This window comes from Schistocerca serialis, chromosome 1 (assembly GCF_023864345.2).
Source record: "Schistocerca serialis cubense isolate TAMUIC-IGC-003099 chromosome 1, iqSchSeri2.2, whole genome shotgun sequence".
Classification (NCBI taxonomy): domain Eukaryota; kingdom Metazoa; phylum Arthropoda; class Insecta; order Orthoptera; family Acrididae; genus Schistocerca; species Schistocerca serialis.
In genome coordinates, this window is record NC_064638.1 from 917,538,359 (window position 1) to 917,554,367 (window position 16,009).

Genomic DNA, 16,009 nt, shown 5'->3' on the forward strand with positions numbered 1-16,009 from the left:
CCTCCAACATCTCACTCAAGTACCTGCGAGGTAGGGATCCTGGGGAAGGGGGGTGGGAACGGTTTCCTGTCTTTGGAGCTATCTTCTTTCTCTTCTTCAATCTTAGCAACCATTTCTGTTTATTTCCTTTCTTACTTCTGTTTATTTCCTTTCTTACTTCTGTTTATTTCCTTTCTTACTTCTCATTTGAGAACCTATCTATTTTTCCCTCTTTCCATATTCACATTCAAGAAGTCCTTCCTGCTTTCTGTGGTTTCCAATAACCTACATCTTATCTTCATATAAGAAGGCCACAGAATCAGACTACACAAACACACATCTGCATACACAAAATTCCTTTTATACACAAACATTAAAATTATAGACTAGAAACCTGTCGTGATGTGAGAACCACCAGGTATTGTAGGGGAAAGAATATGTGTAAATATGGAAACATACACATATAGATACATAAACAATACGACGGCTCTACATCGCCTATTTATATAAAAATTATTGGCAGGTCGATAGACACACAAACAAACACAAACATACACACAAAATTCAAGCTTTCGCAACCAATGGTTGCTTCGTCAGGAAAGAGGGAAGGAGAGGGAAAGACGAAAGGACGTGGGTTTTAAGGGAGAGGGTAAGGAGTTATTCCAATCCCGGGAGCAGAAAGACTCACCTTAGGGGGAAAAAAGGACGGGTATATACTTGCACACACACACATATCCATCCACACATATACAGACACAAGCAGACATATGTAAAGGCCAACGCTTTCGTTTGGTAAGTTATATATATGTGTGTGTGTGGAATGTTTCCCTACAAAGAATGAGAACAGAAAATTGAATACTCGAGTGTCATGAACACCTGAAGTTTACATTTGGAAATAAAGAAAAAGTCTCACAATTCCCAAATACTAGTCAAGCTCACTAAATCATGAACAAATGCTCATGCCTGAACAAAGTAGAGTAAGAAAACAGTAGAAAGACTGTAAGCAGAAGCCTGTTTAAGAGAGTACAAAGAATTGTAGTTGAAAAAAAATATCTATGTAAACATGTAGAAGAAAAGTATATGGTTATGAAATGTAAAATGTTATCATGTGTGATATTATGTACATAATGATTATATCTAAAATATCTCGTATGCAGTCTGAGGGGGAGGATATGTAGTGTTTTGAGAATTTTTGCATAAATTCTAGAACCACTCAGCCTTCTACCATCTCCAACACACAATATTTTAGATGTGAGTGTGGGATGATAGAATCCTACCTACTGCTTGTCACATGTTTGAGTGTGCAGGTTTGAAGTTTGTCGTGAGAAAACTGTAGACACGGCAGTCGAACGGCACCAACAAGTACTTGTCGGTCAATCCATTGAAGTCGTAGTGAAAGAGCAAGGAAGAACTATGGGACTTATAGGTTATTCTGTGTTAATCACATCAGTAACCACTGTTATAAATAACATGGACATTTGAGATTTGGAATTCTGAAAAAACTCTTATCTTGGACTTACTGGAGGCAAGATGTTTTTTTTACAATTTGTTTGTGATAAAGTTATGGTTGTTAAGCCAACTCTTTTCTAAAATATACTTAAGTCTGTTTCTAATGTGAGACGATATGAGTGACTTACAAGAAGTCAAATGTTTATGTGCGAAGTGTGAATTTTGTTCTTTATGAAGCTCAAATGTACCGATAGTTGTTGAATAGTTTTCTTCGAGTACCTAATTATTTCGCAAGTAGGGAGAGAGTCTTTAAGGTTCCTGTAACTAGCATCATTCTTTGGAGAAGAAGTTTATACAGATTCCAGAAGCTTGCTTTCCAGAGAAAAAGATTGGCTATGTACACCAAGTAAGTTGACTCATATAAGAGAATACACTTCACACACTCTTAGTCATCAAATTGTTATATAGTGTAATACCGGCCTTAGGTGGGAAAGCTATGTCAAAATATTGTTGATATGTTCCATGAAAGTTATTAAATATTCTATTTAGAGCTGATGATCACTGTAGTCCATATTGACTGCTTTATTATTGTATGGAGAGTGAGTTTCTTGAATAAAAATTTAGTCTATTGCTGTTTTACAATGTTTAGTTTTTCTTATTGAGGCATTTACTGTGGGGATTAAATCGAAACTCCATGCCATACTCAATAATTTATCTCTGAAGTTTGACAATTTCAAAAAATGTATGTTAAAGTCATCAAAAATGATTTTCTTTTTTGAAGGATCTAGACTATTTAACACCATTTCAAATGTACCCAGGAAGTCCTGAAAGTCGTCATCAGGTGATGGTGTATACAGTTACAATGTAAGGTGGATGTCAGTAAGCTCAGAAATTGCCATTTCAAATACTTTTTCCTTAATCAAATCAGAATGTATTTGGATTTCTTTATACCTTAGATTTTGCTTTGCAAAGATAGCTGCCCCAGCATGTTTATAATGAGATCTGTAGAATGATCTGCCTAGCAGAAAATCAGGTATATTTACAGTTTCTATTGCCTATTTTTTTAGCCAGTGATCTGTTATTCTGATAACTTTAACTTCTAGGTCAGAGTCTAGTATTATTTCTAGTTCTTGTAATTTGTTGGTTAGAGGTTGAACATTGTGATGCATTTTATGAAATGGGAGAAAGTTGGTTTTGTTTTGCTTATTACTAATACTTTTATCCATTTCTGATGAATCATGTTGGATAACATCTTGACTCTATCAAGGAAGACCTTGCTCTGCTTTCTACTAAAAAATCATTCAGATAGGGAGGAGGAACTTTTTTCCTTCTGCTCACCTCATTGGACAATGCTGCTGGTGCTGTCCGTTGTGTATTCATTTCCATATGAGAGTTTGGAACTGCTACCACTGTCTTCAAAGTGCTACCATAATTTTTCCTTTGACGTATTCTTTGAGAGGCATTTGGTGTTACACTGTTTGTGTACTGTCAGTCTGAGAGAGATTCTCTGATGATGTTCCTGTGGTTGGGACACCTCACTGCACTTTGTATGAACATGATTAGCACTTTCTGGAACTTTTGCAATAGTTTAAGATAGAGAAATAGCAGCTGAACAAGATGTACAATGAGTACTCTTCATTATTTCATGATTTTTTTTTTACAGATAACAGTTTTTCCCCTCTAATTAAAACATATATGATGCCTGATAAAGAGCTCATAGTCTGTATCCCCTGTGTGTAGGAAGAATGTGTTCTGAAGTACGTGACAGATTTTGAAATACAGTCTATTTCATTTCTCAATCTCTGTGTTACACAAGATAAATTTGGAAGGTTGTATCTGTATCCAGCAAGTACTACTGCGTTCACTAAGCTGCGCCTTGCCCCGGCTGTGTTAAGTTACTGCATACACACCATCTGCACAAATCACGGATTGGGGTGCACACAGTGAATTTTTTTTTCCACTGCAAAAAATGTTTATAAGAGTCATGACCATCTTTTCCTGGTGTGAGCATCCACAGTGGTACATAGGTCATTCCCACGTACAACCCATGTTACACTACAGATTCCCCACTGAGATGAAAGATGTACAAAACTCCTTTAACGGACTCTATACAGTTAAATGTAACAATTCTGTATCACATTTCAGTTTATCATCCATTTCTTTTATCTTTAATAAATATATAGAATTTTTTTTAAAGTTCAAGCATGATTATTTGTTTGATCTTAAAGGATTAGCATAGAAGATGTCTCTAGGAATTAACCATACCATTGTGTTTGGTCATTACACACTCCAGAATATTAATTGTGCTTTAGCTTATAAGAGCATGAGATGTGGTTTCTTCATTTAAATTGAAATATATTTTAAGGTAACAGCAGTGGTTTAACATTAGCATCATACTTAATTTCATCCTTAACCATCAAAATCTCAGATCTGAAAATGTCAACATACATGGAATGCAGATTACCACACATTGGTTCCAGGATAAATTTGCTTGCTCATGACTAGTATGGATACTGCTTCAACAAAATGACCAATTGTCAGTCAACACATCTCCAATCTTAATAAACACCTATAGCTAAATTTGTCATTAAAAATTCCACTAAGTGTAACAAAGCAAGGACTGAAATTGCCATTTTCATGCTCTGAAGATTTGAGGGAGTTTATACTGATGAAAAACCTTGCTAGGGTAGTTGAGATAACTGTATTTTCTTGTCTCCATTGTCCCCTTTTTCATAAAACACTTATATTGTAATATATATCCTGGTGATTAACTATTTTGTTTGTCTTGTCACAAACATTACTTAAATATAACCTAATTTTTGTGTCCACTCCTCCTGCTTTTTGTGTAGCATCGTCTCTCTACTTAAAGCTGATAAAACAATCTTCTTTTATTGATCACATATCTGCACTATTAGTTACTCAATTTTTCATTAGATGGCTAGATGCTCATGTCAATAAGTTGGATTTCAGACTGTTGCTCTGCAAGCATGAGCTTTTCTCCATTTTCTTGTTCCAGAATGTGTGACAGGTGTAACCTACAGCATACTGACATTTTATACAGTATCTGTATAGCAAGAAAATTATGTCCATTTGTCCAAGTTATATCATTTCATGTGTTGCTCTCATTGTCCATCCAGCGACAACATGTTGTGATAGAAACATGCAGAAAAGAGAAGGATATTGTTCCTCTTTAAAAAAAATATTAAATTCCAATTAGACATAACTTTATTCATAAATAACACGTGTATTAATTTTTTTATGTAAGAAACAAACTACATACTATTAATACTTGCAAGAAATGGACAGTTCCAGTTATCTGCAGAGCAACTTTTAGTGTTATATTCTTTCTTTCATAAACAAGCATACAATGTCGCTATTAAATAAGACAGAGTCGTGAGAGGTAAGTATATAGAATAGTGTAAAGGGAAGGAATGTCTTTGGAGGAACAAAAGAAGAAACACCAATGCCATTAACTCAAGACTTCCGACAGGTGTTATTCTGCCAAATTTGCAAAGTGTGCAAATTTTTGTGGGGGTGTATATTTCTTAACTGTATCAACACTGTATAGTCCCTTTACCTGGCCTCTATCTGGATCAGCTATGAACAGTGCCTTAGGATGTGGTATTCCTGTCACCTTAGATATGTCCACAATACCATAGAAAGAAAATACTCATATCTTTATTAATGTTGGAACTATGATATACATCTTTTACTACATCTAAGTCATCTATGCTAAATATAGATACACCTGTCATTTTGTTAAACTTATGTAGTCTGCTCAGAGCGGACTTGTGTAACTTGCTTTTTATGTATTATCTATTACTGATGCCTCTTCCTCCTATAAAAGGGGCCATCAAGAGAATTTTAATAATGGCTTTCGTATAAATTTCTTATGCATTATCAGTACTGGTGATAACCCAGTGGATGTATGGGGTAAATCATTCAATATTACCTGGCATCATTGGTGACCATGTAGTATGTATATGGGAGCAATAAGTTCTATAACCAACTGAATAACTAAGCATAAAATCTATATTTCTGGAGCCCTCCATTCTTTTTGGTAATGATCTAGGGAACACCCTGAAAAAATGTACTGGATGCACCTCCACATGCAGTTTGAACTCTGGAAACTGTTTAGAAAAGTTAGCAGTTACGAGAAGGAATGTTGCTGCTCACCATATAGCGCGCGCGCGCACACACACACACACACACACACACACACACACACACACACACACACACACACACGCAGTCTCAGGCAACTGAAACCACTTTAGAAAAGTTAATTCAGTTTCCCCTTTGAATATCCTCAATGAACTCACAAGGTATACCTATATTATTATGAGTCTCAATAGTTCTAAATTCTGTTTCTGCATTTTCCAAGACAACCCACAATTTCTGTATTTCCTTTTTGTGGTCTACAGTATCTCCAAAAGAATTAGTTTTAATGCTAGTAGATTTAGCTGTATCCTATACCCTTTGTTGTACAAACTCCTGTAATATCGCTTCCAAACTAGTTATGTTTGCTTGGGGACTCAAAATATCATTTAATAATTTTCCCTACTCTGACATTTTGACCCACTTGTGTATACTTGAGATTTGGCTGTCTGAGGTTTGTAATTTATTAAGAAGTTTGTGGGTTTTATCGCTGTAGCGACTGACCACACTCAGAAAACAACAAATTATGATCAGGCACTTTTATTAAGTTCGTGTTATTACACAAAACACAAGAAAATCTCCAGAAATTCACAGCACACACATTGCAACTGAAGTCCACAGGACCGAACCAAAGAACCATGAGTCCCCAAAGACCATTTACTCTGCACTTCGTAGGTGGCAGTTGCGCACGGTCGATGGCCGCCACAGGGCTCCACAGGAGTGCGGAGCACTGAAGGAAGGACATGGGCGTCTTCCGGTGTAGTGTTGTTGTGGGATGCTTGCTGGTAGATAGAGCCATCTGCAAAGAGTCCATGCTGTCTGTGCAGGGTGGGCTAGCACTGGTATAGTCCGCCATCCAGTGGGGGGTACGGACTGGTCAACCTGCACGCGTGAACTTGACTGACACGGAAGATGTCGGTGCTGCAGTGCAGGCGGAGAGGGGGATGCGAATCTTGACCATCCCATCGGTGCAGAACGTTGCAGCTATGCCAGCCGTATCCACCCCATTTGGGATGGGGACTGTGCACAGGATGGTGATATGGGATGTGGGGGTGGACTCGCGTGAAGTGTCCCGTATGTGGAGGACAAAGATGGATCCCTCATGGAGACACAAGGAAAGCTCTTCGTGTGGGCACTCAGAGGCGTTGTTTGAGATGCAGATTTTGTTGACAGTGTGGACATACAGGGCACTAGGGGAGGTGGAGGGGAAAAATAACATAGTCCAGGAGAAACACTGGAACACTCTGTGGGGGCATTGGCTGCCGACACTTGCGATGGGGTAACGTCACACGCATGTGGTTTAGCCTGGGGTTGTGGATTGTCACACACAGTGCCTGAGTGAAACGAGGATAGAGTATCGTCTGTGTGAGATTGGAGTTGTCACCTGATGGAGGAACACTCAACTCGAGAGGGTGTGGTACAGATTCCTCGATCGTCCAGGCTGGTTTCACACATTGAAGGGAAACTGTCTGCTGATGGCCACTGACGACAATGTCCATAGTATGGTCCATGCGAGCCACTATTCAATGTGTGCCAGAGTAAGGTGGCTGTATTGCCGGTTTGACTGTGTCATCCCGTAACATAATGAACTCGCAAGAGTCCAGTGCCGAATGCAGAAAGACCCAAGGATGCGCGTGTGGTCATGGAGGGAGCATGCACATTGCAGCTATGTGTGTCCGGACACGTTTGACTAGAGTGGGGAGGTCGGACAGGTCAATGTTTGCTTCATTGCTGACAAACTCTGTGGGGAGAACTAGCGTCTCGCTATATAGGACCTCCACAAGTGAAGCCTGGAGGTCTGTCTTGTAAGCCATGCATATTCCTAACATAACCCAGGGAAGGGCATCGGACCACTCACCGCCGTGTCACTTGAGGGCCGCTTTCAGAGTCCTATGCCAACGCTCGAACAGTCCGTTGCTCTGTGGGTGGTAAACCGTAGTGCTGAATCTATCCACCCCACAGAGTACGCAGTTTTTTTTAAACAGCAGGGATTCAAACTGCCTTCCCTGGTTGGTAGTGATGGATGTAGGGCAGCCGAATTGAGCTATCCAGGAGGATACGAATGTGCATGCTATGGAATCTGCTGTGATGTCCTGCAGGGGTATTGCCTCCACCCAACGTGTAATGCGGTCAATGACGGACAGGATATACCTGAAACCATCAGACACGGGTAATGGCCCTACGAGGTCCAGATGCACATGTTGGAAGCGACCTTTCAGTATGTCGAATTTACCTAGATGAGGTTGTGTGTGCCTGCCGACTTTGCTTGCGCTGGCACTGTAAACAAGCACGAGCCCAACTATGACAACTGCTCTTCACACCCAGCCACACAAAGCATTCTGTAACAAGCCGCATAACAGCCTTAGCCCCATGATGTGAAAGGTTATGTAATGTAGTGAATACTTGGTGATGCAGTGCAGGGGGAACAATATGCTGGGCAGTGCCCATGGATGTATTGCACCACAGTGGCCTGACTGAGGTAGGTTGCGGGAAATGTTCTGGAGGGAAGTATCTGGGTCCTGTCAGAAGCCACCACATTTTCTGAACCTTGGATGTAACGGATATCTGTTGTGTGTTGGCAAATTAAGTCTATCTGTTGAAGCCTATGTGGGGGAAGGTCAACAGCGGGGTTATGGATAGCCTTCGGAAGGGGGCTATGGTGTGTGAAAACTGTTTTGTTCCTTCCTTTGTTCGATGTCTGTGCAGAAATATTTTACAGCTTCATAAACCGCAAGCAATTCTCTACCAAATGCTGACCATTTATGTTGAGCCGTAGATAGTTTTTTGGAAAAGAAACGGAGTGGTTGTGTCGTGTCACCAACATGCTGTTGGTGGACTGCACCAATTGCAAAATCACTTGCATCTGATGTAATAGAGATGCAGGCGAAGGGTGGACGAGAGTGACACCATGTGCTAATGCTGATTTAAGGTCTTCAAAAGCTCTCACCATGTTGTCAGACCACTGTACATGGCAATTGCCCAAGGTTTGTTTCCCAGCCAATGCGTCAGTCAAAGGGGCTTGAACTGCTGCCGCCATCGGCAGATTACGATGATAGAAGTTGATAGTTCCTAAAAACCGGCATAATTCACAAAACGACCCTGGGAGAGGTAGATCATGAATACAGTCAACCCAGTACCTTCCGAGGAGACGGTGTACCCCAGAAAAGTGACAGTAGTGAAGTGGAGTTGTGACTTGTCATTATTGATCTCGACTCCGTTACATGTCAATAAGTCCTGTATCGTGGCCAGGTGGAGTTCGTGTTCTCTGTCAGAGGAGGAAAAAATGAGTATGTTGTCGAGGTATGCATAACAATATGTGCAATTAAACAGAAGTGAGTCTATAAAATGTTGCCAAGTATTTTTGAGACCATAAGGCATGTAACAAAATTCACAGAGGCTGAAAGGTGTGATCAACACTGTCTTTGATATGTCACTCTGTTCCATGGGTATCTGTAAATATGCCTTGTGGCAGTCCAAAACACTGGAGATGCATGCTCCGATAACTGCTTGCTTGAAGTCTTGTATGAGAGGTATTGGATAATTGTCTGATATGGTCTGCACATTGAGGTGGCGATATTCACCACAGAGGCGCACTGTGCCATCCTTTTTGGGAACTAAATGTATGGGCGAAGACCAGTTACTGTCCGATGGACAAACAATACCAGCCTGCAGAAGTACCTCCACTGCGGCCTTAGCGAGGCATAGTTTATGTGGCGGCAGCTGGCGCGCTTTATGACACACTGGTGGCCTATCTGTTGTGACAATTTTGTGTGTCGTGCCATTCATGATAGCATTCAGCTGGGCTGGTGAACTCGCTCGGAGGCCGTTGTGAACAAGAATCAGTAGCACACGAAAGTCACTAACCTGATGTGCCAGGTAAGCTGTCAACGACAGCAGTGACAAAGTTCCACGAGATGCTTCTCCGGTGTCGGAGGGGTGGCAGCATCAAAGTCCCACATGGGGTGTAGGCGGTGTCGGAGGGTGGTGGCATTGTACAAGTTGTCGTGCTTTGGCGAGGGCTTGCATAGCCAACGATATTGCGCGGTTTAGTTTGGTGTTGCGAGTGCAGAGATCATTGAATGCAGAGCACTCGGACTGAAGATGGGTGATGGAAGTTGCAAGGCTGTCTGTCAGTGAAGAGCACTTTATGAGAGCCATGTCGAAATCATCGGGAAGCTGAGGGGGAGGGGTGCCGAGGAGGCGACTGAACACACACTATGAGTGGATGAGGCGTGGTGCCAATAATGCAGCCGACTGGAGATCTGGAGACAGTCCAAAATGGAAAAGGAAGTCAATGCCTAAAACTGGGTCTTCTACATCAGCCACATAGAAGGACCAAGTGAACTGTTTGCCAGGTATGAGTTCAGTAGGTAACCCGTCCAAACTGTCGATACGAAGTGGCAATTTATTTGCTGCTCAAAGGAACAATTTGGCTGGTGTCGTGTCCTTTACAGTAAATCTGGGAGGTATGAGACTAACGTCTGCTCCGGTATCGATGAGAAAATACCGACACAAACCTAAATCCAAGGCGTACAGACACGCTTGTGAGGTGGGGGATCTGACAGAATGCAACGTCCGTGGATGACCTTGCATGCATCCGCGAGCCGTGGCAACTACTGCAGCCCGCATGCAGCATTTGGGAATGCACAGGGTGGGCGGCAGTTGTGAGCAGCATCCCTGAAAGTGGAGTGGAACCAGCATATGCTTGAGTCAGCTGTACTCGTCCCGCCAGCTGAAGCGTAAGGTGAGCGGAAGGTGGGGCGGGCAGATGCTAGCCCGGTTGGGGTGTGGAGAGCCTGCTGCCGGCCCACTCATGATTCCCGATCTTGGTCGTTAGATGGCTGCTGTTCTGTGTGCTGCCCGCGATATGCATGCGTGCAGCCTCTACCGCCCGACGGTGGAAGTATACTCACAGGGTTACCAATCTCAGCGGTATTGGGCACTGTGCTGCGTGGAGGGAGGTGGCAGTGCCAAATAATGGCATATGTCTGATCTACCAGCCATAGTTTACCCTCGAGTGATGCTGCGGTATGTGGGACCAAATGTAATTGTAGTTCTTGCAGCAGTTTCACCAACCATAATGCCCAGAGTGCTAAGTTTAACAAGATCTCACTACTGACCTGCCCACGCAAGTGTCACCACAGCTCTAAGGGGGTTCTGTCACCTAAAGTCTCGTCATAAATAATGTTGTGAATTGTATTGGCTGGCAGACGAGAACGGCATTTGATGAGTAGTGCACGGGCAGAGGCATATTTGTTGCTGTTGTTGGAAAAGAAATTCGGTTTCTTCTCATTCTGAGGCTCCATTTCAGGAAAGATAAGCTGTCTGCCAAAACTTGCAAGATCAAATCTATCTCAGGACCTCCAACAAAAATCCAGCAGTTACTGACAAGAGTCAAAGATGCAACAGGTTTCAGAACACCTGGGGTCTATGAGATATCTTGCAAATGTGGCCATTCTTATGTCAAACAGTGTAGAGTATAGGACAATGCAAGGAAGAGTGTGAGAGGTTTTATAGTGTACAGTATCCTGGATTTAGTACACCGAAAATCCACTTTAGCCGAGCGTGCTTTTATAAAACAGTCGCTGGATCGAATCTGTTATGGCTCACACTGATGGCTTCTGAGACTGTGTAATTAAAGAAGTCATTAAGACTGTCATCTGCAACTCAATGTGGCATGGGATCCAGCAATCAAACGGTTGAAAAGGTAATTTCAAATGCAAAGTCAACGTATGGCCACATATGGTGATGCCACAACCAGCAGTAATGTCATAGGTGGCATCTAGCATATATAAATGGTGATGCTGGTCAAAAGTTAACATGCTACCGTCATGAGCACCTACAGAAAGAGTTAGAAGGGCAGTAAAACTATCACTAGGTGCTAAGTGGTTGGACGTCTACAACTCTTCACAAAATATGGGGTTCAGAGGCTTTTCTGCTTGGTAAAGTAGGATAGATGGTGATATGTGGCATCTGTGTCAAAAGAGCACAATGCTGGTGCATGCACAAGTGTTTTGGAGCACATCATTCATCATATATTACTGAACATGGAGCTCCACAGCAGACCTCCTCCTCCCCCCCCCCCCCCCCCCCATTCACATGTTGATCCAACAACATCATCAATTATGATTGCATTGGGCATGCGACCATCAGGATTTGACCATCAATCAATGGAAACGTGTCGGCTCTTTGGACGAATCACATTTTTTTCACATGAGGTCAATGTTTCTCTCCAGAAACACCTTGATCGAGGTGAATTTTGATCATTAATTATGATTGCAGTGGGTATGGGACCATTTGGATTTGACCGTCAATCAGTGGAAATGTGTAGGCCCTTGGGCTGAATCACATTTTTACTACACTAGGTCAATGGTCGTCTCCACAGACGTCATTATTGAGGTGAATGGCAGCTTGAAACATGCAGCACACAACAGATGCAGGCTGACGGAAGCAGTATTATGCTATGAGAGACATTCTCCTGTGCTTGCCTGGGACCTGTGGTAGTAATCAAAGACAAGCTGACAGTTGCAAACCACCTGCGTCCCTTCATGCTTATTGTCTTCCCTGACAGTGTCATCATCTTTAAGCAGTATAATTGTCCATGCCTCGGAGCGAGAACCATGCTGCAGTGGTTTGAGGAGCATCGTAGTGAACTCACATACTAATTACAATCTTACTACTTTCACCTGAATTTATCAGGAGGCATAAAGGATAGTATCAAGTAGCTCAATAATGCTATACTTTCTTCATTATAAATGTAAAGAAATACGTGAAAGGGCTGCAATTCATGTACAACTATAAGAAGAAATTCTAAAAATTAAATGTAGGACACTGTTTCCTATCCCTCATGGAGATGAACAATAACCGACAAATAACTTAAAATTTTTGATCATATTTATTTGTGACAAAGCATTCTTCAAATAATTTTTAAGTTTTATTGTATTATACTTTGTCACTGTAACACTTTTATTTTATTTGACTGTGACAATTTATTTGATTTGTCCTTTATAATGTACCATGACTAAACATGATTCAGATAATGAATTTAGTGATGACATCTCTGTTACAGGAATCCTACACCTCATAAAGATATAGACAAATTTGAAACAAAGTGGGAACCCTTTGAAGTATCAGATACGAAGTATATGGACATTGGTGCAAGACTGGAACTTAAAACTGCACTTAATCAAAAACGAATGCTTTTATGGGATAAATTGTTTCCTTTACCTCCAAATTTTCAGCATAGACCACATCCAGATGAACATTCTTACAACTTTTATATTTAATGTTTTGCTTTTGTGAAAACATGCAGAATGTGTGGTTTATTTATTTATTTTCAGGGACTCAGTACACTTAACTCTTGATGAACACAATTCTTGTCATTTTTAAAATTTTGTTAATTTGTTGTTACATTCTGTTCTGTTATATGAAAGTTATCTTTCCCATTTTTGCAAATGCTGCTAGCCATAACTACAGAGCATGTTAATGCTAATCTGTGAAATAATGCACAGTATCGTATGTTCACAATAGTTCTCCTTCACATCTGTTACTGTCTCTCCATTTCTCCCTTTCCCACTCTTCTTTCATACCTATCACTCCCCTTGTCCTCCCGGAGCATGCATGAAAACAATCTTTCCCACTCTCTCTTCTTCCATCCATGTCACTCCATTGTCTTCCTTATGCATGCATGAAAACATTCTTTTCCATTATAAGAAATTAAGTCATCTGTACTGTCACAGGTTGCCAGCATCTGTATTTCATTTTAAGAACTGGCATAGCTTATTATTGTTTTAGTAAGTAAAGCTGTCCACAGCATGATGGATAGGTTGAACATGACAGTACTTTACTAGGCAGGTTTCTATTAGAGGTGGTAACATCTCATCTTCCTCGAATTTTTGAACTGACCTACCCAGCAAGTTATTGGGGAACGTACAGTTTAAAATGGATTCGTAAACTGGGTCAATTTCCCATTTTACATATGTAGACATTTTGTCCAGGATAAATGAGTGACAGAAGAAACCTAGCAGTGGACAGCTGACTTCAAAACTGAGGGTTTTTATTTAACTCTAACAAAGCAGATGTGTTTATAGTAATAATTCAGTTAACTCTGAGCCAACCTTTGTTCAGTTATTGCCAGATATATTAATAATTTCCAAAAGTTGAAAGGCCTTGAATGCACTCATTACTCTACCATTAGAAATCTCAAATATATCCCTGGTGCATAAACTATGTAACTTTCTAAACTTACATGTTTTTAGTTATCACTGCATTTGATGTAACCTTCAAGGTAGGAAATATTGACTATTCAGACGCACAGTTCTCTGAAAAACATTATGTTTCTTATTTTAGAGAAACTAGTGCTTTCTTTGGGGATATGGTGAACTGTACGTACATTCATTACATTTTTGTACTGTACCTGGAAGATTCTAATCCACATATAATACAAGAAAGACAGGTCTGTAGCAATCATGCAGCAAAGAAAGAAAGATATGACACATGGACATCAAACTTCCTGTGATCATGTGCAAATTCTTCTCATTGCCCCAATGGGTGTCAAATATTGCTACATTATACAGGGTATTACAGAACGATTTTTTTTAAATATGTGAGGATGAAATTCAAATGCTTTGCAATAGGGAACATATAGCCAGAAAGGTTTCCACAGAAGTAGGATGTGTTTCAGCTTCTATCACGTAACTACCAGGTGAGATTCTCACATCACATTATTGAACCACACATCCTACCACATTATTTGAATGGTATATGAACTTTCTGGAAAATGCCTTGCCTGAACTTCTGGAGTGCGTTTGCTTGCAATTGCTTGCTAGTTTTTGGTTTCAGTGTGATGGTGCTCCAAGCACTTTGATCATCAGGCCACTGCATAGCCCACAGATGACTTCAGGTTGAGAGTAATTGCAAGGGAATGCCCATCCCTTGGTCTGTGCACTTCCTTGACCTCACCCCTCTTGATGTTTTTCTCTGAGGTTGTGTAAAGTTCTTGTGTACTCAACAATTGTAGGAAGAGTAGCTGAGCTTAATAGGCACATCTTTACAATATTTGATACCAGCTGGGGGGAACATGTAGTCTTGGAGAGAATTAGACAAAACATGATTCGCCATTGCATTTTATGTCACAAAGTTGGTTGTCAAAACATGTAATCTAAAGTAGTGAAGCCACAAATTCTGTTTAGAGTATTTGATTTTACTCTGCTGTTCTGTCAATAACAGTTTTCCAGACTGTGGTATTATGGTGTTTCATAGCCTACCGAGTACCAAGAAAGTGCATAATGCTGTAGAAGCTTTATTTCATATTTACAGCTATAGGTTGCATATTGCAAAATGTTCTGAATCAGATCCTCTACAATGTTCCAAAATTTTAAACTGGCATTCTGTACATAGGTGAGGGAATGTTATTTGTAACAGTACAGATAAATGTAATATTAAAAACAAATAGTTCTGGAAGTTTTTCTTACGTAACATTCCATATTCTCAGAAGTGAATGCAATATCAAAGAATAAACACCAAATAATAGTGACATTCCATTTGTTGTAGAATTTAGACTGGATTAAGTAACAAAGTCTCAAAGTGATTACACAACAAACAAAATTGTAAAACAAGAAAAACAATCATATTTCAGTTGGCTCAAATATATGTTTCAAACTTAATATTTAAAACTTATTTTAATTTTTTCTGTTCCATAAATAAATCTCTCTCTCTCTCTCTCTACACAACAACTTAGGAAATTGAAATTTTGAGGGCAATGGTATCCTTAGGATTCTAGGATTCAGTAAATTACATGCGCTCATTTGGTCGTGCCAAATGATAAGTATCTGAGGGAAGCTAGCGAGTCCTGAGTGGGATTGTGTTTGGCCAGGATTCTCAAGCTGGCAGCTTATCACTGCTGGCAGTCCTCAGCTACTACAAGCATTGTGTGGGCTTCAGTCTTCAATGACTCTTGTTAAGGATGACAGTGAAATGTTGGTTTCAGAAAACAAGCATCTTGGATTAAGCACATTATATTTATTCACATAAGAAGCATCAAACAAGGTGTATAACAATGAACAATGGATGACATTTGTAAAAATAAAATTTGTAAAACTAAAAACTATATATAAACGTATGGTAACACGCAATTAGATGGGGCTAAGAAATTTTGAACCTAAGCTGGTTATGCATAGCACCTGGGGTAGTACATATGTGCCCCTCAAAACTGCAGGTGCCTGGGCATCTCCAATTGCATAATGTCGGTAACAGCCTGCTCGTCCACAATCACGCAGGACCAGTTTGTCTGGTAATCCTCATCTACTCATATTGCTTCTGGTTCTGGCAACTATGGAACACAGTCATCCCTGTATGATCACCCCACCATGTGACCTTGGGTGATATTACACCCTTGGAACATACCAATATCAGACAAGACATT

The 16,009-nt window shown here is 40.5% G+C and overlaps 1 protein-coding gene across 1 annotated transcript in view; it reads left to right on the forward strand.

Moving 5' to 3' along the window:
* The window catches only part of LOC126412224 (esterase E4-like), a 237,478-nt gene extending 222,441 nt beyond the window's left edge, over positions 1-15,037 (forward strand). The window contains exon 11 of the mRNA XM_050081716.1: positions 12,656-15,037. Coding sequence (XP_049937673.1) covers positions 12,656-12,872 — 217 coding nt within the window. The 3' untranslated portion in view covers positions 12,873-15,037. The remainder of the gene's footprint in view (positions 1-12,655) is intronic.
* Positions 15,038-16,009: the final 972 nt, after the last annotated feature.